Source organism: Pelophylax lessonae (assembly GCF_965119305.1).
Source record: "Pelophylax lessonae genome assembly, chromosome: 8".
Classification (NCBI taxonomy): domain Eukaryota; kingdom Metazoa; phylum Chordata; class Amphibia; order Anura; family Ranidae; genus Pelophylax; species Pelophylax lessonae.
The window spans coordinates 115790769-115818729 of NC_138775.1; the positions used below are offsets into that span (position 1 = coordinate 115790769).

General features: G+C 46.2%; 1 protein-coding gene across 3 annotated transcripts in view; it reads left to right on the forward strand.

The window, feature by feature from the left end:
• Nucleotides 1–27961, forward strand: part of POLDIP3 (DNA polymerase delta interacting protein 3) — a 610789-nt gene that overhangs the window by 539249 nt on the left and 43579 nt on the right. For all 3 annotated transcript variants that reach the window (XM_082265704.1, XM_082265705.1, XM_082265703.1), the window contains one exon: nt 13669–13735. In XM_082265704.1, the coding sequence (XP_082121830.1) occupies nt 13669–13735 (67 nt within the window). The remainder of the gene's footprint in view (nt 1–13668; nt 13736–27961) is intronic.

The following is a 27961-nucleotide window of genomic DNA, read 5'->3' on the forward strand; positions in this document are numbered from 1 at the left end:
CTCGAGCTTCTGCCAAGACTCCTGCGCAGGATCGAGGCAGAAGGGGTTCTGGTCATCCTAGTGGCTTCAGACTGGCCTCGCCGATCTTGGTACGTCGATCTGGTATGCCTGGTCGCTGATGCTTCTTGGAGACTTCCTCTCAGGGAAGATCTGCTGTCCCAAGGGCCAACCCTCCATCTTGCTTTACAGTCGGTGGCCTTGACAGCTTGGCTGTTGAAAACCAGGTGCTGAAGGATAGAGGGTTGCCTGACTTGGTGATTCCCACACTGTTAAAAGCTAGGAAATCTACTTCTAGGAAAATTTACCATCGTACTTGGAAGACGTACATTCCGTGGTGTGAATCTATCAGGGTTCACCCTCGCTCCTTTTCGGAGACTTTGATCTTGGCCTTCCTCTAACAAGGGGTTGAGCAGCGCCTGGCCTTAAGTACCATCTCGGCCTTGGCTGTTTTCTTTCAACATCCATCGGCTACACACTTCTTGGTGCGTCTAGGGAGTGAGACACTTTGTTCCGCCAGTGTGGTCTCCATTACCGCCACGTGACCTCAATTTAGTGATGTCCGTTCTCCAGAAGCATCTCTCTTGAAAATTTTTGGGAGATTCCCCTGCTTACGTTATCCCAGAAGGTGGCCTTTTTGGTGGCGATTACTTCTGCGGGCAGGGTGTCTGAACTGGCGGCACTGTCTTGTCCACCTTATCTAGTGGTTCACCGAGATAAGGTGGTTCTTCATCCCTGTCCGTCTTTCCTTCCAAAGGTCGTCTCTGATTTTGTTCTGAATAAAGACATTGTGTTTCCTTCCCTGTGTCCCAGGCCTAAGCATCCTAAAGAAATTGCTTTGCATTCCTTGGCTGTGGTACGGGCAATAAGAGTGTACTTGGCAGCTACTGAGTATTTTAGAAAGTCGGACTCACTATTTGGCCTCACGGATTGACCTCGCAAGGGGCTGGCTGCTTCTGCTGCGACCATTTCCAGATGGGTCAGACACACTGTGGTTCAGGCTTATTCTATTAAGGGGCAAGTTCCTCCTTTCCCTGTTAAGGTGCATTCTACTCGGGCAATTAGTGCCTCCTGGGCCTTCCGTCATCAGACGTCGATGCAGGTTTGCAAGGCAGGCATCTGGTCGTCTGTGCACACGTTCACAAAGTTTTATAAAGTGGATGTGTTGGCATCTGCAGGATTCATCTTTCGGCCGCAATGTTTTGCAGGCTGCTGTTTAGAGAACTTGTCCTCTTTGAGGGGGATTTTCTATGTTTTTTTTTTTTTTTTTTTTTTTTTTTCAGGTGAGCTCCAGTTGTTAATTGAGCTCCAAGTTACTTGGTTGGCTATGTTTAGCCTTAGGGAAGTTTTTTTCTACTGTACCCACCTCTCATGTTTGACACTACTTTGGGACATCCCTATGGTCATGAAGATAAAGAACCGTGTCCCTCAATGAACGAAAGAGAAAATGAGATTTTTGACTTACTGTAAAATCCATTTCTCTGATGTTCATTGACTGACACAGCACCCGCCTCTCTATGGAGTTGGGTTTTTTCTTATGACACTGCTTGTTACAAACTGAATACCTATAGCAGAGTGTGGGACTATACACCCAGGGACTGCTCCATAGGCGTGGTCAAGTTTTTTGCCTGCCTAGTGTCTTACTCCTGTAGGGGGCAGTATAACCCTATGGTCATGAAGATGAAGAGCTGTGTCCGTCAATTAACATCAGAGAAACGGATATCCTGAGCATACGATATTTATAGCCTACAAAAGAAACAAAAATCAATGTTATCAGTAAGGCATAATTACCACTTCAAAATGGCTGCTGGCTCACAATGGTCGTTACCAAAGTCCTAAGATGGCTGCCTTTCCAAAAATGGTGGCTGGTTAAGGAGGAGCTTGCGTCTGGCGTCCTTAAAGTTTTTCAGAGTGTCAGGTGTAAAATGAGGGTGTGAAAATAAGATTGAGTGTGTGGATGCGTTTGTGTGTGTGTCTATCTCTCGTCTGGGTTCTCCTATATACTGTATAGAACAAAAAGGCCATAAAATTATAATAAGCCGAACCCAGAAGGTGGAACTTCTTCCCATTGGTTGGGGTAGGTAACCATTAACTGGTTGTGTAATTATGCAACTACCTCTTCTAACCACCATGTATGTTAGGGAGCAAAAATATGTGATACAAATTACTATACTAATTTGTAGTAAAATAAAATGAAAATCTGTCCATATTCTCATGATGCAGGCCGCATGGCCATCTGATATTTGTTATATCTCTTGGAAAGTTCAGTTCTGGTAACGCCATTTAATGAGTATGCATACTAATACCATATATATATCTTGGTTAAGAATAAGTGATTTACCCATATATTATCTAAATTTGATACACAATAACCTGGAACTATAATTGTTTGACACATGATATATTCAATCAGAAGGTTATCTTCTAAAGAATTATTATGCTAGTAAATAATATAATCATGACATGGTATAGGATCTAAAATATGGAATATAGTTTAATCATCAACAACTACATAACTGATATAATTTTCAATGGAGGATTGTTCATATAATCATTTCCACATCCCCTCTTGGTATATAATGGAACAAGGAGGTTGTAGATGCTTATGATCATATTGAATTCATTTAAAAATACTGTTTGAATAGTTCTAAGTTAATGACCAGAAAATATTTAAAAAATAAACTTTCTTCCCATGGCTACTCTGTTGTTTACTTTTTAATAGTTGAGACAATGGTCTGTTAGGTAACCCATTTTATAGCTGTCTTTGTAAAGTCTGTTAGGAGATGTCTTTGTGTAAAACCCCCCATGGTCAGGGCACTATGCTCATGGCTCTTCAAATATATTCTCTTTCAAATGACCATAGAATATAGTTTATCTCCATGGTTAGTCAACAGCTTACCACTTTTCATGCCACAATTGAAACAGAAACATGAGTCTCCTTGAGGATTTTGTAGTGAAGGCCACGAGTTGACCCTTGTCTTTGGGTTCATGCAGTTCATAATTCTTCACATGCAATATGAAACATATGCCTGTTTCTTACAATAGTCCTGACAAGGCGCATGGTGTGGCTGAAAAGCTGGTCGGCGGACCAGGCTTCTAAAAAGGCCTTGACTGATCTTCCCTTCTTAGGGGAGAGGTTGTTTGGATCCTCTCTGGATGAGTTGATCAAAGGTATCACTGGGAGTAATAGCACTTATCTTCCCCAATCCTCTAAGGGCAAGGCACCACATCCTAGGCCTTTCTTTTATGCTCATAAATGTCTTTTTCATGCCTCCGGGTCGCAAGAAAAAAAGGAAATCATTCAGGTCTTCTGGGGGTTCCAAGAAGCTGTGGTCGGGTAAAGCAAAGACTGGCCAATCTGGACCTGCAGACTAGTCCTTGTCTGCATAAAGGGGCGCCCTCACTCGATTCTGGGGTGGGGGGGGGGACGTCTGTTTCTTTCTAGAGCCCTGGACCTTCTTTATTCAGGACAAATGGGTTCACGAACTGATCCGATCTGGGTACGAGATCAAATTCCAGTCTCGCCCGTCGGACAGGTTCTTCCTGTCAAATCTTCGACTATCCCCAGTCCGGTTAAGGGACTTGCGAGGGGCAGTACTTAATTTGCTGTCACATGGAGTGATTGTACCGGTTCCTTTTCAGTAACGTTTTCAAGGGTTTTATACAAACCTCTTCACCGTACCCGTCGCTGCACCAGGGAGACTTCTTAGCCTCCATAGATATCAGGGACACATATCTACACATCCCTATTTACGCTGGACACCAGCGGTTTCTTCGCTTTGTGGCCGCAGAGGAGCATTCCCAATTTGTGGCATTACCTTTTGGTCTTGCCTCAGCTCCCAAAGTGTTTACCAAGGTCTTAGCACCGGTATTGGCATTGCTGCCCCAAGGGGGTTTGCGGTACTGGGGTACCTAGACAATCTCCTGTTGAGAGCGGACTCTCCTTCAATCTTGTTGGGGGATCTGACGGTCACTGTCAGAACTCTGCAGAATTTCGGTTGGAACATCATTTTCTCCAGTCGTCTGTCCAGGACAGCACAGGAGATATAGGCTCCACCTCTGGAGACAGGAAACACAAAGGATCAGGTGAATAAAGGGGCGGACACCCACCATCTTCCCCAGTCTTTTGTGTTTCCTCCCCGGAGGAGGAGGAAGGTGTGGAGCTCTGCTGTACCTGTCCTGATCAGAGAGGGAGGTTAGCGATGGGGGCCCCCGGTGGCCGGCGAGGCTGTATCCGGCGCATCTCCTCCTGAAGCCCGGGGAGGGCTATGTCTTCTGCCCGCAGCGATGTTCCGAGGGCTTCCGACGGGCAGTGGGCGCTTGCGCAGGCCTCGAGTTCCGGCCTTTGGAGCGCATCGGAGGAGGGCGGGGCTTCCGGCGCATCACTTCCGGTTCCGGCTCTCACAGCGGTGATGACGCCGGAACCATGGCGGTTTATTTAAACTGCTGAAACCGCTACAGGTCGGCGAGGCTTCCCTGTGCAAGAACGCAGCGGCGGGATGTTACAGGAGGAAGAGGCCTCTCTCATGGAGACTGCAGGACCCAGCGGTGGTGGCGCCATCCCAGCTCAGGTAGGTGTCACAAGGGTAGGCTACCTACTAAGCTGGGAGAGGGGGGGGGTGAGTACAGGGACCCTCAGAATGCTGTGATTCCCCTGTTTGCTTTACTCTTTCCCCCCCCCTCAAAGCTGAGTCCGGGCTAATGAGCCTAGGAACTCTGGCTTAGCTTCTCTGGCAGGGGGGAGGGGGTGGCTATTGTAGTTTATCCCCCCTCCTTGTTTTTTTCTGTTAAGGGTCTCAATATTTCCTTGTTTTTTCCCCTCTTCTCGTCTTCAGGCTCAGCCCAAAGACACAGAGAAACCTTCAGGGAAGAAAAGATGCCCGGCCTGTGCTGCTAAGTTTAAGGAGGGCTGGAGTAAACCCCTTTGTAAACCCTGTATAGACAAATTGGTCTATAAGGAGTCAACAGGGGCATGCAAGGAGTTAATCGCAGGAGTCCAAAAGGAGATGAAAGCGATTAAGTCTATGCTGACTAACATAGAGACCCCCAAACAGCCAGCAGAAGCCCCCCTAGTTTCAGCCCCAGAGGAGGGTGTAGAAACAGAGGCAGAGGACTCAGATTCCCTTGAAGAGCTTAGTGAGGCAGCTTCTTCCAGGGAGGTCCTTGAGTTAGGGACTAAATCGCCTAGGTATAAGTTATCACTGGAGGAAGTTGATGCTTTACTAGGAGTGATTTATGAGACCTTAGAAATTAAAGAAGAGCAGGTCTCTCTGTCCCTACATGACAAAATGTACCAAACCCTGAAAGAAGCTCAGTCTAGGGTATTTCCGGTACATGACACCTTGTCGGACTCCATTAAAAAGGAGTGGGTGGAGCCTGAAAAGAAGCTGTTTTTCCCAAAGAGCTTAAAGAGGAGGTTTCCCTTTAACGAGGACCCCTCTTGTATTTGGAACAAGGTTCCCAAGCTGGATGCGGCCTTCTCACAATGCGGCAAATCTACGGACCTGGCCTTTGAGGATATGGGTGTCCTTAAGGAGCCTATGGATAAGAGAATAGAGGTTCTCCTTAAAAGGTCATGGGAGGCAGTTATGGCTAACCTAAAACCAGCTATGGCCACAACAGTGGTGGCCAGAAATCTGGAGGTTTGGCTGGACCAACTTAAAGCCCATCTGGAAGGAGGGACTTCCCATAAAGACATTCTGGATTCCATTCCTATGCTGTCAAAAGCGGCCGGGTATATGGCAGATGCTTTGGCAGAATCGGTCAAGTTGTCCGCCAGAACTGCAGCCCTGGTGAACTCTTCACGTAGGGCCTTGTGGTTGAAGTCATGGTCAGGGGACTTAGCGTCCAAGACGAAGCTTTGTGGTATCCCCTTTGAAGGGGACCTCTTATTCGGTCCAGACCTAGAGAAGGTCCTGGACCGAACAGCTGACAGGAAGAAAGCTTTTCCGTCAAAACCTAAGAAAGCTCCAGAGAGACGTTTTTTTTCGTCCCCAAAGACCACAAGGGCAAACTTCCAAAATGCCAGCCACTAAAAAGCAGTGGGGCAGAGGACAACAAAAGAAGGGTATTCTCTTTTCCTCTCCTAAAAAAACCTCTAAACCCCAATGACCGAGTCCCGGTGGGGGGAAGGTTGGGTCAATTCCTCCCACAGTGGGAAAGTGTGACCCAAAACAGGTTCATATTGAGGATTATAAAGGAAGGTTATCAGATTCAGTTCCAGGGTATTCCACCCTCGAGAACAGTTCTGACCTCCCCTCCCAAAGATCCCCTAAAGGTGTCGGCACTGTTGTCGCAAATTGGCGACCTTGTGGACCAGAAAGTTCTTGTTCCAGTGCCCCAAGAAGAAACAAACATGGGTTTCTACTCGCACGTCTTTGTGGTGAAAAAGCCATCGGGGAGTTTTCGGCTAATCCTGAACCTAAAACCTCTGAACAGATGGGTGACCTACAAAAAATTCCGGATGGAAACCATCTTTACGGTGAAAGCAATGCTCCCCCCAAATTGCTTTATGGCTTCCCTGGATCTAAGGGATGCCTATCTTCATATCCCGATTCACAAGAAGTCTCAAAAACTTTTAAGAATAGCAAAAAGATGGGGGAGTGCTGTTCGCCATCTGCAGTTCAGAGCCCTGCCATTCGGACTGAGTTCTTCTCCCAGGATTTTCACCAAGGTCCTGGCAGAAGCACTGGCTCCCTTAAGACTAAGGGGAATCTCGGTCATTCCGTATCTGGACGACCTTTTATTTTTTGCCCATTCTTTTCCTCAGTTACAGGAAGACTTGCGGGTGGCCACCCGGTTCTTGGAGGACCTGGGTTGGTTAATCAACAAGGACAAATCCAATCTGATCCCAACATAAGAGTTGTGCTATCTGGGGTACAGGATAAATTCAATAGAGCAGAAAGTTTTTCTCACTCTAGAAAAGGGGGAAAAGGTAAAGGCGACAGCAGCCGCCCTGCAATCCAACATGGCACTGTCCATCAGGACAGCTATGTCAGGCCTAGGGTTCCTCGCAGCAACAATCTCAGCTGTTCCTTGGGCAAGGGCCCACTTTCGGTGTCTCCAAGCCAACATCCTGAGAGTTTGGGACGGGAGACAACAATCCCTGGACAAGACCATCCGTTTATCTCCAAAAGCCAAGCAATCGCTCTGGTGGTGGAGAAAAGAAGAGAACCTCTGGGGGGGCCTTCAGTGGTCCTTCCCAGTATCCGTCCGGATAACTACGGACGCCAGTACCTGGGGCTGGGGAGCCCATTGGGGAACGAGGATGGCTCAGGGAGCATGGTCCAGAAGGGAATCTCGGGAATCGGCCAATTGGAGAGAACTACGGGCAATCTGGGAAGCCCTAAGAGTGTTCTCCAAAGACCTGAACGGACACAATGTACAAGTCCTATCGGACAACGTGGTGGCGGTCGCTTTTGTCAACAAACAAGGAGGGACTCGGTGCCCATCCCTGATGCAGCTGACAGCGAACCTTTTTTCCTGGGCAGAAGTAAACCTGAGCTCTATTTCCGCAGTCCACCTAAGGGGTGTGGACAACGAGATGGCAGACTTTCTAAGTCGCCATCAGGTATCAGAAGCAGAGTGGTCCCTAAACAGGGAAGTCTTCCAGTTGGTGACCCAGAGATGGGGCGTTCCAGACATAGATCTGTTCGCCAGCAGGATGAACAACCAAGTACCAAGGTACTTTTCCCTAGAGAAAGGCGGAGGAGCCATAGGGCTGGATGCCTTAGCTCAGGAATGGACGTCTCAGCTGAGTTATGCCTTTCCCCCGTTCAAGTTGATTCCTCTCGTTTGAAGGAAGTTCATCCAGGAGGATACCACCTTAATCCTGATAGCCCCGTTTTGGCCAAACAGGCCTTGGTTTTCATCCCTGAGGCATCTAGCAGTGGGTCCTCCCCTCATGTTACCAGAGAGGGAAGACCTGCTATCTCAGGGGCCGATACAACTGCCAAAGATTCAGAGAATGAAGTTGGCAGCCTGGTATCTGAAGAAAGTCTTTTGAAGTCAAAAGGACTTTCAGATAAGGTGATCCGCACAATTCTTTCTAGTAGAAAGAAGGTCACCCAGGCAATTTATTTTAAGTATTGGAAAATTTTTTGTTCTTGGTTAAAAACAGATAACAGGGAGGTCGGTATTCCAGCCATTCTTGAATTTCTGCAGGAAGGTGCAGACAAGGGACTGGCCGTTAGCACTTTAAAGGTGCAAGTAGCGGCATTATCAGTGTTTCTGGAAAGATCCCTGGCTTTAGATAGAACCTTTAGTGGTGAGGTTCTTCAAGGGACTATCCAGAATTAGACCAGTTCCATTTAAGGTTCTTCCTAAATGGGACTTGTCAATAGTACTACAGGGTTGGATAAAACTTTCGCAGGATGTAGACCTGTCAAAGTATATTACCCTTAAGACAGCCTTTCTGGTAGCAATTTCTACAGCCAGGCGCATTAGTGAGCTTCAGGCGCTTTCAGTTAGGGAACCTTTTCTTCAAATTTTTGAAGACAGGTTGGTCGTACGTACAGATCCAGGATTCCTACCTAAAGTGGCTTCCAGGTTCCACAGGGCCCAAGAAATGGTGTTACCATCTTTCTGCAACTCCCCTTCCAATCCAAGGGAAGCAGAGTTTCATCTTTTAGATGTCAGGGCCTGTGTGTTGAGCTATCTAGAGTTGTCTAAGAGCTTTAGAAAATCCAATGCTTTATTTGTAGTGCATTCAGGGAAAAATAAGGGGCAGCAGGCTTCAAAGAATACTATAGCCAGGTGGATTAAACAGGCGATAGTAGAAGCTTATAGAAGTTTAGATAGAGTGCCCTTTTTCTCTGTTGGCCCACTCCACGAGGGCATTATCTGCTTCTTGGGCGGAGCGGGCTGGGGCGACACCAGAACAAATTTGCAAAGCAGTCACCTGGTCTAGCTTCTTGACATTCATCAAGCACTACAGACTGGACCTTCTCTCTGCGCAAGATCAAGCGTTTGGAAGGAAGGTCCTCCAGGCGGTAGTCCCACCCTAATCTGGTAAGTTCTCGTTGATCTCTCCTGTGCTGTCCTGGACAGACGACTGGAGAAAAACCAGAGTTAGACTTACCGGTAACTCTGTTTCTAGGAGTCGTCCAGGACAGCAGGGATTCCCTCCCTATAATGCTGTTTTAACCATGGGCGAGTGTTTTTTGTCTTGTTGCAGATGCCATGTCCGGGGAGTTCTCGGATAAAGACTGGGGAAGATGGTGGGTGTCCGCCCCTTTATTCACCTGATCCTTTGTGTTTCCTGTCTCCGGAGGTGGAGCCTATATCTCCTGTGCTGTCCTGGACGACTCCTAGAAACCGAGTTACCGGTAAGTCTAACTCTGGTTTTTCAAGAAATCCACGCTGACGCCTGTCTTGAGACTGGATTATCTGGGCTTGACTCTGGATTCAGCCTTGGCCAAGGTGTTTCTTCCCCCGGATAAGCTGCAAAAGTTACAGGAGGCGATTCGGTTGTTGAACAATCTGTCCTCTCTTCGAGTTTGCATGCAGACCTTGGGTATGATGGTATGAACCTTCGAGGCGGTTCCGTTTGCTCAGTAATAATAAATAGGGATGACACAGCTCAGGCAAATCAAAATCCACAATCCAGGGTAGGTGCTGAACCTCGGTTCGCCACAAGGTGAAGCATCTGATAAGAAAATGGTCGCACACCACCACAGAATCCAACGAAGAGAAGTTTCTTTATTCACATAAGTTGTACAGGTACAAGGTACAGCAGGGTAGGACAGTAGACGGTTTTCACACGACTAGGTAGTGAACAAGCACATAGCAGTCGTGTGAAACGCGTCTACTTTCCTACCCTGCTGTATCTTGTACCTGTACGACTTATGTGAATAAAGGAACTTCTCTTCATTGGATTCTGTGGTAGTGTGCGACCATTTTCTTCTCGGATGCTTTTCCCGTTTGCTCAGTTCCATACCAGACCTTTGCAAAGGGAGATTCTTGTTAAATGGAACAAGGTTTCAAAGTCTTTGGACTCATTTTAATTTGTTTAAGCAACAACACAGTCTGCTCTGTTGTGGTGGATTCAGCACTATGCCAGGGCAAGTCCTTCCTTCCGTTGTTTTGGACGGTGGTGACCACGGACGCCAGCCTATCGAACTGGGGCGGGGTGCTGGAGAAGCTCTGTGCCCAGCTTACCTGGACGATGGCACAAGAGCAATAAAGCTTTGTCTGAGCCATTGGACGACTCGTCTGCAAGATTGTCTGTCTGGTTCGGATTCAATCAGACAATGCCACGGCTGTGGCTTACATCAATCACCAGGGGGGGCACCAAGAGTGTCTTGGCAGCCAAAGAGGTGGCCGAGATTCTGGCCTGGGTGAAAAAATGTATTCCTGCCCTCTCTGCTGTACACATTCCAGGTGTGGCGAACTGGCAAGTGGATTGCCTGAGTCGTCAGGTGTTGGATCAAGGGGAGTGGTCCCTGCACCCGGAGGTCTTTCATCTCCTGTGTGTTTGGTGAGGCACTCCCAAGGTCAATCTATTTGCTTCTCGCCTCAACAAGAAGGTTCAGAGATTCGTAGCCAGGTCTTGAGATCCTCTGGCCGGCGCCACAGACACTCTGGTGGCTCCTTGGGGTCAGTATCGGCTAATTTATGCCTTTCCTCCCTTAAAGGCTTCTGCGCAGGATAGAGGTGGAAGGGATTTCGATCATTCTGATGGCTCCGGACTGGCCTCGTCGGTCTTGGTACGCAGACCTAGTAAGGTTGGTCGCCGATGCTCCTTGGAGACTTCCCCTCAGGGAAGATCTGTTGTCTCAAGGTCCATCCTGCTTTACAGTCGCTGGCTTTAATGGCGTGGCTGTTGAAAGCCAGGTGTTGAGAGATAGAGGTCTTTCTGACTCCGATTCCTACACTCTTGAAGGCTAGGAAGTCGACTTCTAGGAAGATGTATCATCTTACGTGGAAATTGTATATTTTATGGTGTAAATCACTGAAGGTGCACCCTCGCTTGTTTTTGATAGCTAGGGTCTTGGCCTTTCTGCAGAAAGGATTTGAACAGCGGTTGGCTTTGGGCACTATCAAAAGCCTCTCATGTTGGCAGGCTATTACCAGCAACAATTTTATCCTGGATCTAATCAGGTTCGGGTACAGGATAGAATTGGAAGGCAGTCCCCCAGAAAAACTTGCAACAATATTACCAAGAGGCAAAGAAAAGGCAGTGGCAATGTCATCCCTCCTTCATAACATGCTGGAAGAAAACATAATAATTTACATTCCTCCAAGTCGGAGGAAAGGTGGGTTTTATTCTCCCATATTACAGCTGTGAGTTATATCAACAAACCGGGAGAGACTATAGCAGCAGGCCTGATGATGTGAAAGATGTTCTAAGTTTGGGCAAAAGTAAACCTGGTGTCCCTATCTGCCGTACACCTAAAAGCAAAATTGAACTCGCTGGCAGATTTTTTAAGCAGGAAAGACCTCTCAAAGACGAAATGGTGTTTAAATCAGACCAACCATATTCAAGCAGATTGTGGCGAAATAGGAGGAATCCTTAGATAGATCTGTTCGACCCAAGAGAGAACAGGAAGGTGGATCATTGTATTCAAAAGTGGGGAGTTCTTCTCACTTCAGAGGGACCCGCTCAGTTTGGGTCTAAATGCCCTATCCCATCTTTGGGGAGAGGCCGTTGTATATGCGTTACCACCATTTGCGCTCATCCCAAAAATCATCAGGAAAATGAGATTCTCAATGGAAAAGATCATACTAATCGCCACTTACTGGCCAAAAAGGTCCTAGTTCACAGGGTTGCTAACATTCAGCATAACTGATACTTGGAGACTACCCTGTGCGCCAGACCTCATCATCATATAGCGAGTCATCCTGCAGTGAACCAACTTTCTCTGACAGCCTGGCTTCTGAAAGGGAGCTTTTAGGGCAAAAAGGTCTGTCAGAAGACGTGATGCACCATTCTCAGTAGCAGAAAATCTTCTACTAACATTATTTACAATAACATTTGGAAAAGGTTCTGTGGATGGCGTAAAGGTAACACGGTTAAAGGACCTATTATTCCAGTTGTTCTGGATTTCCTTAGGGAAGGGGCGGATTTGAATCTAGCTCTCAAAACTTTCCAGGTGTAGGTGGCAGCCCCATCAAATTTCTTAAGTCCGAGATTAGCAAAAGAACCCTTAATAGATTCCTTATGGCAAATAGCAAGTTGAAGGCTCCAAAGATCAGAAGGTTCCCATCCTGGGATTTTATCCACGGTTTTGCAAAGTTTTGGTAAAGAACCTTTTGAGCCTATGGAAGATTGTCCCAAAAGATTACTAACCCTCAAAACAGTTCTCCTGGTGGCAGCTAGGAGGGTTGGTGAGATTCAGGCTCTTTCTATTGCCAAACCTTTTTTGTATAATTTCAGAAGACAAGTTTACGCTTTCACTTGATCCAGCCTTCCTTCCCAAAGTGGGTTCAAATATTCATCAGTCGAAAGAAATTAGAATTCCTTCATTTTTTTGAGATCTGCAAAATTCTAAAGAAGCTGGTTTCAACAAACTAGTTGTTGGAAGATGCATGATTGCTTACATCGAGCTCATAAAAGTCTGTATCCTCTGCTAGTTTGTGCTATTTTCTGGACCCAACAAGGGCAGGAGAGCATCAAAAAATACTATCGTCAGATGGATGAAGTCAGCGATCATCAAAGCATATCCAGCATCTTCCTTAACACCACCTGCACAGCTGCAACCTGATCCAGTTTCCAAACATTTGTGAAACACTACAGGTTCGACCTGCTCTCATGTCAAGACCAGTCCTTCGGCAGGAAAGTACTGCCGGCTGTGGTCCTACCCTGATCATGTAGTTTTATTTCGTCATCTCTGTAAGCAGTTCTTGAAGATGACTTGGGAAAGCAGTGTAATGACCTGTTAACTCACTATCCAAGAATCTACCAGGACCGCACCAGTTCTCTCCCTTTTCTTATGGGTCTAGGATTTGTTAATTTTTTCACTACTGTTTTTTAATTGGTCATATTCTTTATCTATGCCTTTGGTTATTTATTACTGAACTGTTACTTGCTGTGGCCTTTTTTATACTGTGGATCATGTGTATCCTGTGCTGGGTGGAAGGAGCCTTTTTCTCTGTAAGCCGTCCTGGAAAAGTGCTTTAACCTGTAATAACACGGTTTTCTAGTAAAGTACTGGTTGTTGCATGTAAACAAAAAGTGCTAGAAAAAGCTTGGTCTAAAATTGGTTAATTTGTTACACTAAGTGCAAAGTTTTTAGTTATAGTTTTATATACAGAGATATACAACTAGTTTTTCGACTATCAGACTGGACACTGTTTTGGCATAAGTAAATCATCCTTTAAAATTACTGGTAAATGTCCTAAACGGCTGTTTCAGCACAATCTGCTCCCCTCTTCCAGAGTACATGCTCTCTTATGACATTAAATATGAGATGGATAGAAACCTGTCAATCTCCAATTAGAAAGGGGGAATAGGGTGAGCTGAGCCAATTTAAACAGTTTGAATGCCTGTATTCTAAAATTTGAAGATGGATAAATGCTTCATTGTGTATGCAGCTACAAAGGGTATGGAGAGATTATTTTAAAGCTTACACTGTATAAAACTGTCCCTATGCCTGCTAGTACATAAAGGTAAAGATTTGCATTCTGTACATAATTCTTTTTTTTCTTTTTTTTTTTTTTTTATTTGTTTAGGGCAGCCAATGAAATGTAATCTTCATCTGAATGGCACTGTGATAACTTCAGACCAGCCCATCTTATTGTAAGTATTGTAATCTGTTTAGAAAGTACAGAAAATTAAAAGCGAAGTTGACCTTTTCAAGTGAAACTTCACTTTTCATTATTAAACAGTGGCGGCCGGTGCATAGGGGGCGCCAGGGGGCCGTCCCCCCTAAAAAAAGAAAAAAAAATTACAAAACGAGCAATAAAGTTTGAAAAAAAAATTGCGTTCGCCGCCGGCCGATGTGGAGGCGGGGGGGGGTGGGGTTACCACCCAGAAGAGGCGCCGATTGGCTGCCCTCTGGGGGGCGTAACCTGGGCGCAAGGCACATAGCTTGGAAACCCCCACTTCGTGGATTCCTGGCTGTGATTGGTCCAGCCTCCAGCCTGGACCAATCACAGCATCCAGGACATCCGACGCTGACCCCGCTGAGCGCCGCTGACGTCACTCGCGTGCGTCATTCTCAGCAGTGGACCGGACCCGGACGGATGATGGAGTCGGGTGGACACCGGACGGGAGTGACGGCGGCACCGGAGAGGAGACCACCAGCATCTGATCCAGACGACCGGACCAGTCACCTCACCAGGCCACAGCTCGAGGAGCGGAGGTCATCTGGAACTGGAAGAAGAGAAGAACCACCAGGCAGTCGGGTCATCACCACCGGTAAGTGAGTCCTCGTGGTCCTCCTGTCCTGTCAGTCCTCCTCTCCTCCACTCCAGTGAGTCTTCTCCTCACTCACTGTGGACAATCAGTACAGCGTGTGCAGCGATATGTATCATGTAGTGCAGGCCACATTTTTGTATATAGGCAACCCTGACGTGTGTGCGTTTCATTAAACTCTATTTTATATCACCAGCAAATGAACAATAACTTGTCCCCTCCCCTCGAACAGTCAGAACGTGTCATGGGGTTGTGGGGACGCAGAACCTGGGACACATGGTGGGGGCACACGTTTGGAGGGGGGGGGGATGCAGAGGAAAGCATTTAGGCACCTTGGAGAACATGTTTTATGTTACTTCTATAAAAAGAGTTTTAGGGTGTAGCATGTGACACAGTGCCAGTTCTCAGCCCCCCCCCCCCCCTTTTTTTAGGAAATCATGAGGTTCTCCTCTCTGCAGCATTATGTATATTGTTGTGACTCCGCACCACTATTTCTTTTTAGAATCTGTGAATGGGAAGACTACAAGTCCCATCTACTACCCTGATACAGAGACCTGCATGCACATGTTATAAGCACAGTGGCCCCTTTATTTGAATGTTCTCCTGCACCTGTGAGAATTATGGGTAAAGAAGTGACAGGCTTTTTTATTATAAATTGCTCTGCCTGGAATTGCATGTGTCTATGACACCGTGTGGCTTCATACAGGTGTTTTGCTTATGCATGGTGATGCAATTAATGGCACCCCTGTGTAATGTTCTGGTACCCCTATTCCACTTTCCACTTCAGTGTATGCGTCCCACCATTCTCTTCTGGTAGGTGCGCATACACCTTTAAGACCGATGCTGTCATCACTGAGCGCCGCAGAGCGGCTATTTCAACCGCCGGCGTTCTCACTCACATGTTCGTTCAATGTGCCTTGTTGCTGACCTGCCTTGAAGCTCATATGCTTGCAAGCGTACCTCGCTGTCGGAACCTCGCTACTGATCCCTGTATCCCGCTACCGGATCACTTTCTCATACCGAACCTCTCTACTACTGCTTGCTATTAGTGATAAATACCCCGCAGGGGAATCCTCCATAACCTTCCTACTAAGCTTACACTATCTAGCTCTGCATATTAAGGACTGTTACTATCATCTGCACTAATTAGATTGCTAGCTCTTGAGCCTACTAACATCTATCCTTGCACTGGGTTAGTCTCTCCTGTATGTCATCTGCTATCCTACCACCTACTACCATACATGATTGCTAACCTATCTGCATCCTAACTGTTACCATCTATGCTCTCATGAACATTTCTCTCAACTGCTGCTCACTATGTCACTGTTCATACCTGTCTCTTCAGCTCATCACCACTATACTGCTATATACATCTATCACTCCAGAAACATCTTATTGAGTGTGTATATTCGTATGCTGAATCATTGTACCCATTAACCACTGATGGTGGCTTTAATAGTTTGCAGGAGCCTGTGTATTGATGGCATCCAGGTCCCTGAGGAGGCGTGGCTAGTGGGCATTGATGTAGAGGCCCTCTACAACTCCATCCCACATCACTGTGGGGTTCGAGTTGTGGAGGGCTTCTTATCAGAAAGAGGAGGTTCCTCAGTGGAATATAATGCCTTTGTCATCTCACTTCTTAGATTTATTTTGTCCAATAATGTCTTCTTGTTTAATGGCTCCCATTACCTCCAGGTGCAGGGTGTGGCTATGGGGACCAAGTGTGCCCCCTCTTATGCCAACCTGCACCTGGGGGGATGGGAGCGTGACCTTTTTTCCAGGGCTAACCTGGAGTCTTTTTATCTCATATACTCCTTTGGAAAAGATTTATTGATGACATTTTTATGATTTGGACAGGCCCTTTGAGTATGCTTTTGAGATTTTTTGAGGTTTTGAAAGTCAACGACTTCAATCTCAAATTTACCCACACTTATAGCCAAAGGTCTTTGGACTTTTTGGATATTACCATTTATGTAGATGAAGATGGCATTTTGGGCTCCACCCTCTTCCGCAAAACCACTGCAGGTAACACTATATTGAGGGCAGACAGCTCCCACCCTCAACCTTTAGTATCCAGTATACCATACAGCCAGTATTTAAGATTACGACGTAATTGTACGAAATCTAAAGATTTCGAGAGAGAAGCTAAGAGCTTACAGAGGAGACTCTTGGGAAGAGGCTACAGTAGGGCCTGTTTGAAAAAATCTTACCATAGAGCGAAAAAATGGAACAGGACTGATTTGATTTTTGGCAAAAAGAAGAATAAAACTAATTCCGACGGGGTACGTCTAATTACATGATATTCTGGTCAACATGACCAGGTACGGTCAATTCTTAAAAAATTTTGGTACCTCCTAGAGGCAGATAAAAAGGTATCGAAATTTATTGATTTCCGCCCCCAGAAAACGTTTAAAAGGTCTCGTTCTTTAAGGGACCAATTGGTCCATAGTCATTATGCTCCTTCAAACAAATCCAAAAAAACACTCACAGGTGCATATTCCTGCAGAAAATGTAATTTCTGCAGATATCTACCTAATGTAAGTGAAATCATTCTCCCTAATGGAAAACTGTATAGACCGAATTTCTATGCGAATTGTCAAACAGTAGGAATTGTCTATATAATGTATTGTAGTTGTAAAGCCTTTTATATAGGTAAAACAAAAAGGCCTTTCTTTAATCGAATTCGTGACCATGTCAAACTTGTCAAAAACAAAAAGTTCGTAAGTCCCATTAGTCGACATATGGGTTTATATCATGGCTTTGATGATAGGATGATGACTTTTTTTGCCTTGGAACACATCCCACTGAATGAAAGAGGTGGAAGTGTAGACAGAAACCTATTGCACAGTGGCGGCCGGTGCATAGGGGGCGCTAGGGCGCCGCCCCCCCTGAAAAAAGGAAGAAAAAAAAAAAAGATAAAAAAAAAAAAAAAGATTGCAAAACGAGCAATAAAGTTTGAAAAAAAAAAAAAATTGCGTTCGCCGCCGCCGCCGCCAGCCGATGTGGAGGGGGTGGGGGGGTGGGGTTACCACCCAGAAGAGGCGCCGATTGGCTGCCTTCTGGGGGGCGTGGGGGGCGTAACCTGGGCGCAAGGCAGATTCCTTGGAAACCCCCACTTCGTGGATTCCTGGCTGTGATTGGTCCAGCCTCCAGCCTGGACCAATCACAGCATCCAGGACATCCAACGCTGACCCCGCTGACGTCACTCGCAGCAGTGGACCGGACCGCGGGCGATGGAGTCGGGTGGACACCGGACGGGAGTGACGGCGGCACCGGAGAGGAGACCAGACCACCGGAGGTCATCTGCTGGAAGAAGACATCACCACCGGTGAGTCCTCCTGTCCTGTCAGTCGTCCATGACCATCCATCCAGCTTTTCCACCGCCATCCCCCTATGCTCTGCCTCATCCCATGAGTCATGGGATGAGGCAGAGCAGAGGGGGATGGCGGTGGAAAGGCTGGATGGATGGATGGTCATGGGATGAGGCAGAGCAGAGGGGGATGGCGGTGGAAAGGCTGTATGGATGGTCATCATGGGCCATGACCATCCATCCATCCATCCATCAGCCTTTCCACCGCCATCCCCCTCTGCTCTGCCTCATCCCATGACCATCCCTCCCACCGCCATCCCTTTGCCTGATCCCATCTCTCCCACTGCCATACCTCTGCAGGGGGCATGTACGCTGGTCACTGTATTGAAAGGGGGCATGTACGCTGGTCACTACATTGAAAGGGGGCATGTATACTGGTCACTACATTGAAAGGGGGCATGTACGCTGGTCACTACATTGAAAGGGGGCATGTATACTGGTCACTACATTGAAAGGGGGCATGTACGCTGGTCACTACATTGAAAGGGGGCATGTACGCTGGTCACTACATTGAATGGGGGCATGTACGCTGGTCACTACATTGAAAGGGGGCATGTATACTGGTCACTACATTGAAAGGGGGCATGTATGCTGGTCACTGCATTGAAAGGGGGCATGTACGCTGGTCACTACATTGAAAGGGGGCATGTACGCTGGTCACTACATTGAAAGGGGGCATGTATACTGGTCACTACATTGAAAGGGGGCATGTATGCTGGTCACTGCATTGAAAGGGGGCATGTACGCTGGTCACTGCATTGAAAGGGGGCATGTACGCTGGTCACTGCATTGAAAGGGGGCATGTATACTGGTCACTACATTGAAAGGGGGCCTGTATACTGGTCACTACATTGAAAGGGGGCATGTACGCTGGTCACTGCATTGAAAGGGGGCATGTACGCTGGTCACTGCATTGAAAGGGGGCATGTATACTGGTCACTGCATTGAAAGGGGGCATGTATGCTGGTCACTGCATTGAAAGGGGGCATGTACGCTGGTCACTACATTGAAAGGGGGCATGTACGCTGGTCACTGCATTGAAAGGGGGCATGTACGCTGGTCACTACATTGAAAGGGGGCATGTACGCTGGTCACTACATTGAAAGGGGGCATGCACACTGGTCACTACATTGAAAGGGGGCATGTACGCTGGTCACTGCATTGAAAGGGGGCATGTACTGTGTGGTCTGTGCTAGGGGGTCTGTACTGTGGGGTTTGTACAAGGGGCCTGTACTGTGGGGTTTGTGCCACTCTGTCAGTGTATCCCATAATAGGGCCCCTGCTCCCTATTATGGGATATACTAGTACTGATGGACCCCTTAATATGTGATATATTGGGAGAATTGGTTCACGCAAGCAAAATACAGGGGACAAAATGGGTGGGGTCTATAAGGGGTGTGGCTTCTGAGAAATGGGAGGGGCCAAAATAGAAGGGCGGGGTCTTGCGCCCCCCCATCTTAAAACTTCACCAGCCGCCACTGCTATTGCAACGTGAAACCAAGTGGATATTTAACCTATCAGCTACTCAGTATCCAGGTATAAATGAATCCATTAGTTTCAAACCCTTTCTAGGCTAAATAATGTCATTTGTATTTATTGCTGATTCAGCACAGGATCTCTGTAGCTGGTCAGCATTTTGGATCTTGTACTTTTGCTACAAAGTCCTCTCCTTTTAGGTGCCTTTATTGGCACATCCTATATATTTTGGCAAAATTGCCTACATTTGTTTATTTCTGTGGATGTGGTTAAATTACCGTTTAAAGAACAAGAATATTCTGTGAATTGTTCATCATATATTTTTTCCTGACCCCCGCCGTTACGTGGATGCGATTGTAGGTGGCACACCCCGGGGCAGGCACATTGGGGGACTTTTTGGATTCGAGCCTATTTTCAGCCTCTATTATGGTTGCCCATATGGGCACTCGCGGTGCCCTACATTTATTTTCCAGGGAAAATGGTCCAACCTGGTTAGTAGCAGCACCGCTTCAAAACGCCCAGTTGTCCTTTTATGGAGCTTTTATTAACATCTCTTTTCTATTTAATTGTCATCTGTATCACTATACTGATTTATCTATTAGATGGGGTAATTTTCTCTTTTTTATGACCCTTTTGTGTCTTTGGATTCTTTCCCCATTGTATAGGCATTGCGGATATATTTCCTTGAAATCCGGTCTTCGGCGATGCTGTCAGTTTCATTTTGGATCCTTTTTAGATTGCCTCTCGGCAACCTATTACCTCCTCTGCTTACATTCATGTCCTGACCGGATGTTGTCATCCCCGGCCTTCCGGTTCCGGCGGAATCACGTGATGCGGTCGCGTCTTAATGACGCACTTCCTTCTCGGCCTCCATTGGACCACTGGGCGTACCTCGCTCTCACTCCCTCGGTGACGTCAGACGCCGAGGGAGTGGAGGGGGTGTATAAATGCCGGCACCACATGGTCAGTATTACACTAGACCACCGGGGAACGATACATGATTTTTGAGACCATTTGCGGTAAATGAAATCTTTTAAACCCTGCTTCTCTCCATACATTTCCGGTAGATTCCAACGCTGATGATGTTCTTCCATGCCTTTTTCTCTTTCTTCCCGTGCAGTCTCCTTCATTTTTGTGTACTATTGGAAAACTTGTTGAATTGAAATGGCGGTGAACTTTTGAATACTGCATGACAATTTATGCGCTGAATCTTGTCAATTTTGGGTAAGTATTCATACCCTCAAAATTTGACAGACCTTTATTATAGTTATTACTATCTTCAACAAATTCCATTTCCTTTTGTTTCAAGGGATACCTCCCATTTGGGGGATATTAAGGGGACTTCATTTTCCCTTCCTATCTTTGCTACATTGAGGTACCTAGGGAATCAACTGCACATTTATTCATAATCAGGTGACTATTTTGGTAACTTTTCCTACCTGAAATTTAGCCTCATACCAATTGGAGAGATAGCAAATTTTGGGTTGAAATGTATTTCTATGCTCTGGTTTTATTATCTCTATCTATCATCTCTAGCCTGGCTGTCACCCTCTCTATGGGTCAACTCTAGGAGTCTGAGGGTCTCGGCTCCCCTCCCCCTCTGTGCTTGCTTTGGTGGCGTCACCTCTATTACCTCCACCTTCGGCATAAGAAAGGGCTCAGGTCATTTTAAGGTACTTTATTGGTATCATTGTCTTTATGTAAATCAATTGGGCACTCAATATTAGGACCATTGAGATAAGCCCTATATACATACACATGTCATGTTTTTTATGTCTTTTCCCTTTGTTACCTAGAAATGTTCACTCTCGAGAAATGTCTATGAAAACTCCTGAAGAAGCTATTATGAAGATGGCGAAACATGTAGAGTTGATATTTTCGAGTGCATTTTCTTGATTTTATCATTTTATATTGATGTATTGTCTTGTCCTCACTTTCTATGTGTAATAAAATGTACAATTTTTGAGAATTCAGATTTTTCTCCATCATTTAGCACCGTTAAAGTCCCACTTGCCCCCCTCTATTGTAGTTACTCAATTTATGGGATGTGGTGCCTCTTACTTCATCTCTAGCAATATCTCTTCAAAATTCACCTATTGTCACTGTTCATACCTGTCTCTTCAGCTCATCACCACTATACTGCTATACACATCTATCACTCCAGGAACATCTTATTGAGTGTGTATATTCGTATGCTGAATCAGACAGACCACAGTGATGAGTCTTGGGAGTTGGAATTCGTATTTCAACGTATCTCTACATGACTGCTGAGTGGAGTTTTTCTGCAGCTGCAAATCCATCTTGTTTCAGAAAACGCAGGAGCGTTACACCCTGTAACTGCTAAAGAGCAGCATGTTTCACCTGTGATGAGGGAGCAATAGTCTGCAGAAGCCTGTGCATTGTACCCATGATTCACTGATGGTGGCAGTAATAGTCTGCAGAAGCCTGTGCATTGTACCCATGGTTCACTGATGGTGGCAGTAATAGTCTGCAGGAGCCTGTGCATCATACCCATGATCCACTTATGGTGGCAGTAATAGTCTGCAGAAGCCTGTGCATTGTACCCATGATCCACTGATAGTGGCAGTAATAGTTTGCAGGAGCCTGTGTATTGTGAAGTGATAGTCTGCAGGAGCCTGTGCATTGTACCCATGAGCCACTGATGGTGGCTTGAATGGTTTTGCAGGAGCCTATGTATTGTGAAGTGATAGTCTGCAGGAGCCTGTGTATTGTGAAGTGATAGTCTGCAGGAGCCTGTGTATTGTGAAGTGATAGTCTGCAGGAGCCTGTGTATTGTGAAGTGATAGTCTGCAGGAGCCTGTGTAGTATGAAGTGATAGTCTGCAGGAGCCTGTGCATTGTACCCATGATCCACTGATGGTGGCAGTGATAGTCTGCATTGTATGTATGTGTACAAAGAGGTCTGTACTCTGGGATTAGTGCTAGGGGGCCTGTACTGTGGGGTTTGTGCTGGGGGGGTCTGTACTGTGGGGTTTGTGCCACTCTCAGTCAGTGTATCCCATAATAGGGTGTCTCTTACAGTATATCCCATAATAGGGCCCTTGTTCCCTATTATGGGATATACTAGTACTGATGGACCCCTTAATATGTGATATATTGGGAGAATTTGTTCACGCAAGAAAAATACAGGGGACAAAATGGGTGGAGTCTATAAGGGGTGGGGCTTCTGAGAAATGGGAGGGGTCAAAATGGAAGGGCGGGGTCTTGCGCCCCCCCATCTTAAAACTTCACCAGCCGCCACTGTTATTAAATAGAAGCCTTTTCTAATGTATTTTCTGCCAAGCAATCCCAATGTAAAATGACAAACTAGTTTTAGCACTGCTCTATATTACACAAACAAGCTACTTGCAAAATGAGGTAAATGTTTCCACACCCCATTGTTGCTATACAGCTTTGAAGCTGGGAGTACCTTAGAAACTGGGTGTACCTGTGCGGGGTAACTAGGTACTGCAGAGTGACTGGGTTATGCGTAGTGACTCGTTCCTGCTGAGTTGCTGGGTGTTGTAAGTACTTTAGTGTAAATATCTGAGTAAGGGAGTACCTGAATGTTGCGAGTGACTGTATAGTGTTGTATACTGCTGAGTAACTGTGTGTGACTGAGGAATAACTGTGCTGAGAAAGAGTGAGAAAACTAGTAAACCGCTAATTGGAAAGAGTTAAATTCTTAATCCCCATTAGATTAGTGGGTATGAGGCCCAGCGGATGTGGAGATGCGACTCGGTGTACATGTTGTGGCATGTATGCGTTCCTCGATCGTTCGATCGAGGGCGAATACAGCTGCACAAAATGTAAGCTTGTTGCTTCCTTGGAAGCTCAGGTCCTGAATCTAGGGAAGCAACTGGCAACACTGAGAAGAATCTCCATGCTTGAGAGCTGGGAACGTAACCAGCAAGGACCAGCACAGAGGCGGGTGGAGATACAAGGGTGCAGGCACCAGAGCAGAGTAGTTTGGTGACAGGAAGGGTAGAGGGGAAAGAGTCAAGGAGGCCGGTCCTGGGCTGGAACATCTCAAAAAATACGCCTTGTTCCATGATGATGGGGAAACCATTCAAAGACCAGATTAGCTAGAGCAGAGGGACGCCCCTAGCTGCCAGGGGAAGAACTCCTCCAGTAAGGGAAGGAGCGAGGCTAAGGGTAGGGAAAGACAGGTTCTGGTGGTAGGAGACTCAATTATTAGAAGGAATTATCTGTCAAAAAGATTGTAAGCGTAGAACTGTTTGTTGTTCACCGGGCGCTCGGGTTCTGCACTTCACGGATCTGGTGGACAGATTATTGGGTGAGGCTGGGGAGGACCCAGCTGTCATGGTACACGTGGGTACCAATGACAAAGTTGGAGGGAGATGGAGAGTCCTAAAAACGATTTTAGGGACTTAGGAGCTAAATTAAGGAGTAGGACCTCCAAGGTAGTATTCGCCAAAATACTTACCTGTACCTCGAGACATGCCAGAGAGGCAGCGGGAGATTAGGGAAGTTACAAGTGGCTGAGGAGCTGGCGTAATATGAAGTGGTTCAGGTTCCTGGAGAACTGGACAGACTTCTCAGTCGGCTACTGATTCTTTAGATGGACTGCACCTAAATGGGGAGTGTGGTGGAAATTAATGGGGTTTGGAGCATAGAAATTTGTTTGCTGCACTAAAAAGCGCACTTGCGAATATTAATATGCGTCAAGCGCCATTAATCCCTTGTACTGAAAAGTACAATGTACAACTCTTTTGTATAAAGAAATCCTAGCGCTCTCACCATCCCCAAAGACACAGACGCACACAGACTGTTTCAGTTTGGATGTCCATAGAAGCAGTCCTGTCCAAGGCAGCACTCTTTTTTTTTTTTTTTTTATGGTCAGAGAACAAAAGGGTGTTGGCATTTTTATCCTGCTTGCCGGGTTATTATGTGTCCCAAGTCCGATTTTGTTCTAAGGAAAGACCGTACATTCATCTGCCATCCCTCTTTTTTCTACCTAGCAACCACTTATGTCATACCTGTTTTTTCTTATTGTCCACTCGATCGCTTTCTACCATTGGCTGGTTTCACTGTTGCTTAGTGACCTTTTGGTACTTAAACGCGCATATGGCGTGGTGACGCGACTCCTGAAGATGTCATTCTGACGAAACGCGTAGAGTGTCACCGCGTCACTTCCGGCCTCCGTGGAACACACTGCGTACAGCTACAGCGGATCCACATGAGAGTTCTTGCCTTATCTCTTTTTAATCAGATTTGTTTGTGAGTACTTTTTCTCAATAAGTTATTTGTTTTAAAAACGGTACTACACTTTTCCTATATATATTTTTTATATATATATATATATATATACATATATATATATACACACACCGGAGTACCCTTGGATTTAAAGTGACCACGCTACCAAAAGGTACCAGGGGATAGGGTACTGAGAGCCCCAGAGAGCTATATCCAGCCCGGATTGCAGGCTTGCTACCCCTGTAGGGGTTACCATTTCTGTTCAGTGTTGTCCTGGGAGTGAGGGGAGCACCTTGACCCATCACACCGACCAACCTTGGAGACCCTAGAGGCAGTCCACAGCACTTTGTCACCTGATTATACATCTCTTGGAACTGTATTCAAGTTTCAGCACTGGATCACCTTTATAAGCGACCTGGATGATAGAACTGTCCTGTTTGTGCGATTCCATCCCTTCAGTCGCGATGCATTTTTTATGAGCACAAAGTCACTTTATATGCCATTTTGTCCATCATTTACACTACTGTATTGGCTATTTTTTACCTTGATTTTGCGCTATAGCACTAGTTCATGGCATTAGTAAAATGCCATGAACTATTTCATAATTATTTATTTTTTATTTTTACCTATTTATGTTGGTAGACACACCAACCACTTGACTCATCAGCACTTCATCACTTTAATTTTTTCATGTAAATCCCTTTGGGGATCTGCACCTCAGTATATTTATCACTGCAGCACTTTTTGATAGATTTAATGTTAGATATTTACTTACCTATTTATTGTGTTATTATTTTGCATTTACTTATTTCATTTTGCATTTCAAGTGATAGAACCTTGGATCCAATTCCCTCCACCTTATACATCTAGTCATTTATTAGACACATTTTTGGGCAGCGCCATTTACCTCTTCCACACCCTCAGAGAACAAAAGGGTTTTGCAGGGGAGTTGGCATCAACACAACCAATCACAGACACGAATACTTTCAAAAGTACGATGGGAAAGGGGAGTGTATGCTTATGCACAAACCTGACCGTGTACAAGAGTTCCCAAATGCCAAGTGAAAGCAAAACAATGCACTATTGCTAAAAATGGCTGCTAAACACTATACAATGGAACTAGCATAGATTCTCATAAATGCGGCCCCTGCTAATACATACGCATGCACTCCCGTCATAACCTGTTAGAGTAAATCCTATATAATATAGTTCATAAAAAACATATTTGATAGTGATTATGCTATTTTTCCAGTAAATGAGACTTCAAAAGGAAATAGCAGCAGTATTTCAATCACGCGGATCAAGCATAATAGAAAGCTACCAGCCATGGGTACGGGTATGTTGCCAGCTGATTGGAAAAAAAGCCAACGTGGTACCAATATTTAAAAAGGGGCCGAGATATATCCTGGGTAACTATAGGCTGGTCAGTCTAACATCAGAAGTCTGCAAGATTTTGGAGGGGATGTTAAGGGACTATATACAAGACTTTAGTAATGAAAACGGTATTAGTAGTAATCAGCATGGATTCATGAATAATCGTTCTTGCCAAACCAATCTATTAACCTTCTACGATGAAGTGAGCTGCCACCTAGATAAAGGTAAGCCTGTGGATGTGGTGTATCTGGACTTTGCAAAGGCCTTTGACACCATTCCCCACAAACGCTTACTGTACAAACTAAGGAATGTAGGTATGGACCATAGGGTGAGTACCTGGATAGAGAACTGGCTCCAGGGGAGAGTCCAGAGGGTGGTGATGATAAATGGGGAGTACTCAGATTTGGCGGGTGTGGAAAGTGGGGTCCCCCAGGGTTCTGTCCTGGGACCAATCCTGTTTAATTTATTCATAAATGATCTAGAGGAGGGGATATCTAGTACAATCTCAGTATTGTACAATCTCAGTATTTGCGGATGATACTAAACTAAGCATGCCAACATCTTCTTTGCAGGATGTGGAAAACTTACAAGCGGACCCGAACAAAATAATGGGGTGGGCAACTACATGGCAGATGAGGTTTAATGTTGAAAAATCTAAAGTAATGCACTTGGGCGTCAAACACGAAAGTAGCCAACAGAATACTGGCATGTATAAAAAAGGGGATTCACTCCAGAAGTAAAGAGATTATTCTCCCACTCTACAAGACAGTTCCAGCACACAAGGATGTGCTGGAACTGGAGAGAGTCCAGAGAAGGGCAACAAAAATAATTTGGGGAATGGAGGGCATCGGCTATGAGGAAAGACTACAAGCACTAAATTTATTCTCTCTGGAGAAGAGACGATTGAGGGGGGATATGATATCAATGTACAAATACTGTACTGGTGATGACCCTAGCATAGGGAACAAACTTTTTAGAGAAAGTGAATATAATAAGACACGTCGCCACTCACTAAAACTAGAGGAGGAACGGTTTAACCTTAAAATACGTAGGGGGTTCTTCACTGTCAGAGCAGTAAGGAGGTGGAATTCTCTTCCACAAGCAGTCGTATCAGCAGGGAGCATCGATAGTTTCAAAAAACTATTAAATGGGCACCTTAAAGACCACAACATACAGGGGTATTCTTTCTTCCTTTGTTTTTTTCTGTTCCTGTGTGAACTACAATCCCGTTCCTGTGTGAACTACAATCAACAGCTGGACTGGTCGTCGCACTGGACATCCTAGATCCTTGCGGTCTTTCCAGTCTGGCCTGCGAGCACGACCCAACTATTAGCTCCGCGCTTGGTTGGCCGTGACAAATCACCACTGGACGGGGCTGGTCGGCGAATGAAACACCTCGCGAGGACGCATAGCCCCACGACCAGTGTTGCAACGCACCTCTGGCCGCAGCACCCCCATTGCTGCCAGGAGTGGTGCCCGCTTGGTTCCTAGGTGTGGTGAGTAGTGTCCCCCTCTCTTCTCTGGGAATGCTGGGGTGCACGTGGGCTCTTCCTCAGGTTGGTAGGTCCCTTCTGTGCCCTTCCTTCCCTCATGACCCCCCCCCTCACTGGGGGGGGGTTCCCATGTAAAGGTCGCCCTCACCTCCCCCCCCCCCCCCCGTTGGGGTGCACGGGCGTTTCTGGATGAGGGTTGTCCCTTTTTGGTAAAGGGCTGGAGGATGGTGGGAGTGCGCTGCTGGTGGCTCCTTTCTGGTGTGCCTGGTTGTGCAGGGGGTCCCTGTGGGGGCTCCCCCCTGGTGTATAAGTACCTCGGGGTCCAGTAGGGTCCTGTTTGCCGTGCAACGCAGCCATTTTGTTGTGGACGGCTGTATTCAGCCTCGGCGGCCATGTTTTTAGAGTTCCCCATTGTAGTCAATGTGGCGGCCATTTTCTTGAAGTCTGGAGCGGTAGCGGTGTGAGGGGGGTTTTATGTGCCTAGAAAAAAGTTTTTTTTTTTTTGTACAAAATGCAATTTAATCATGGAGCACCTGGAGCGAGTATCACCCACTCTCAGAAGCTGCGGGACCCTCTGGGTCTCAGTCTGCCCTGACAGCTGGCCCAGCAGTCACCTGTGACAAAGGTTCATCTGGCCCTGCAAAAGCGGCCCAACAAGAAGCGCCCCCCGCCTTCA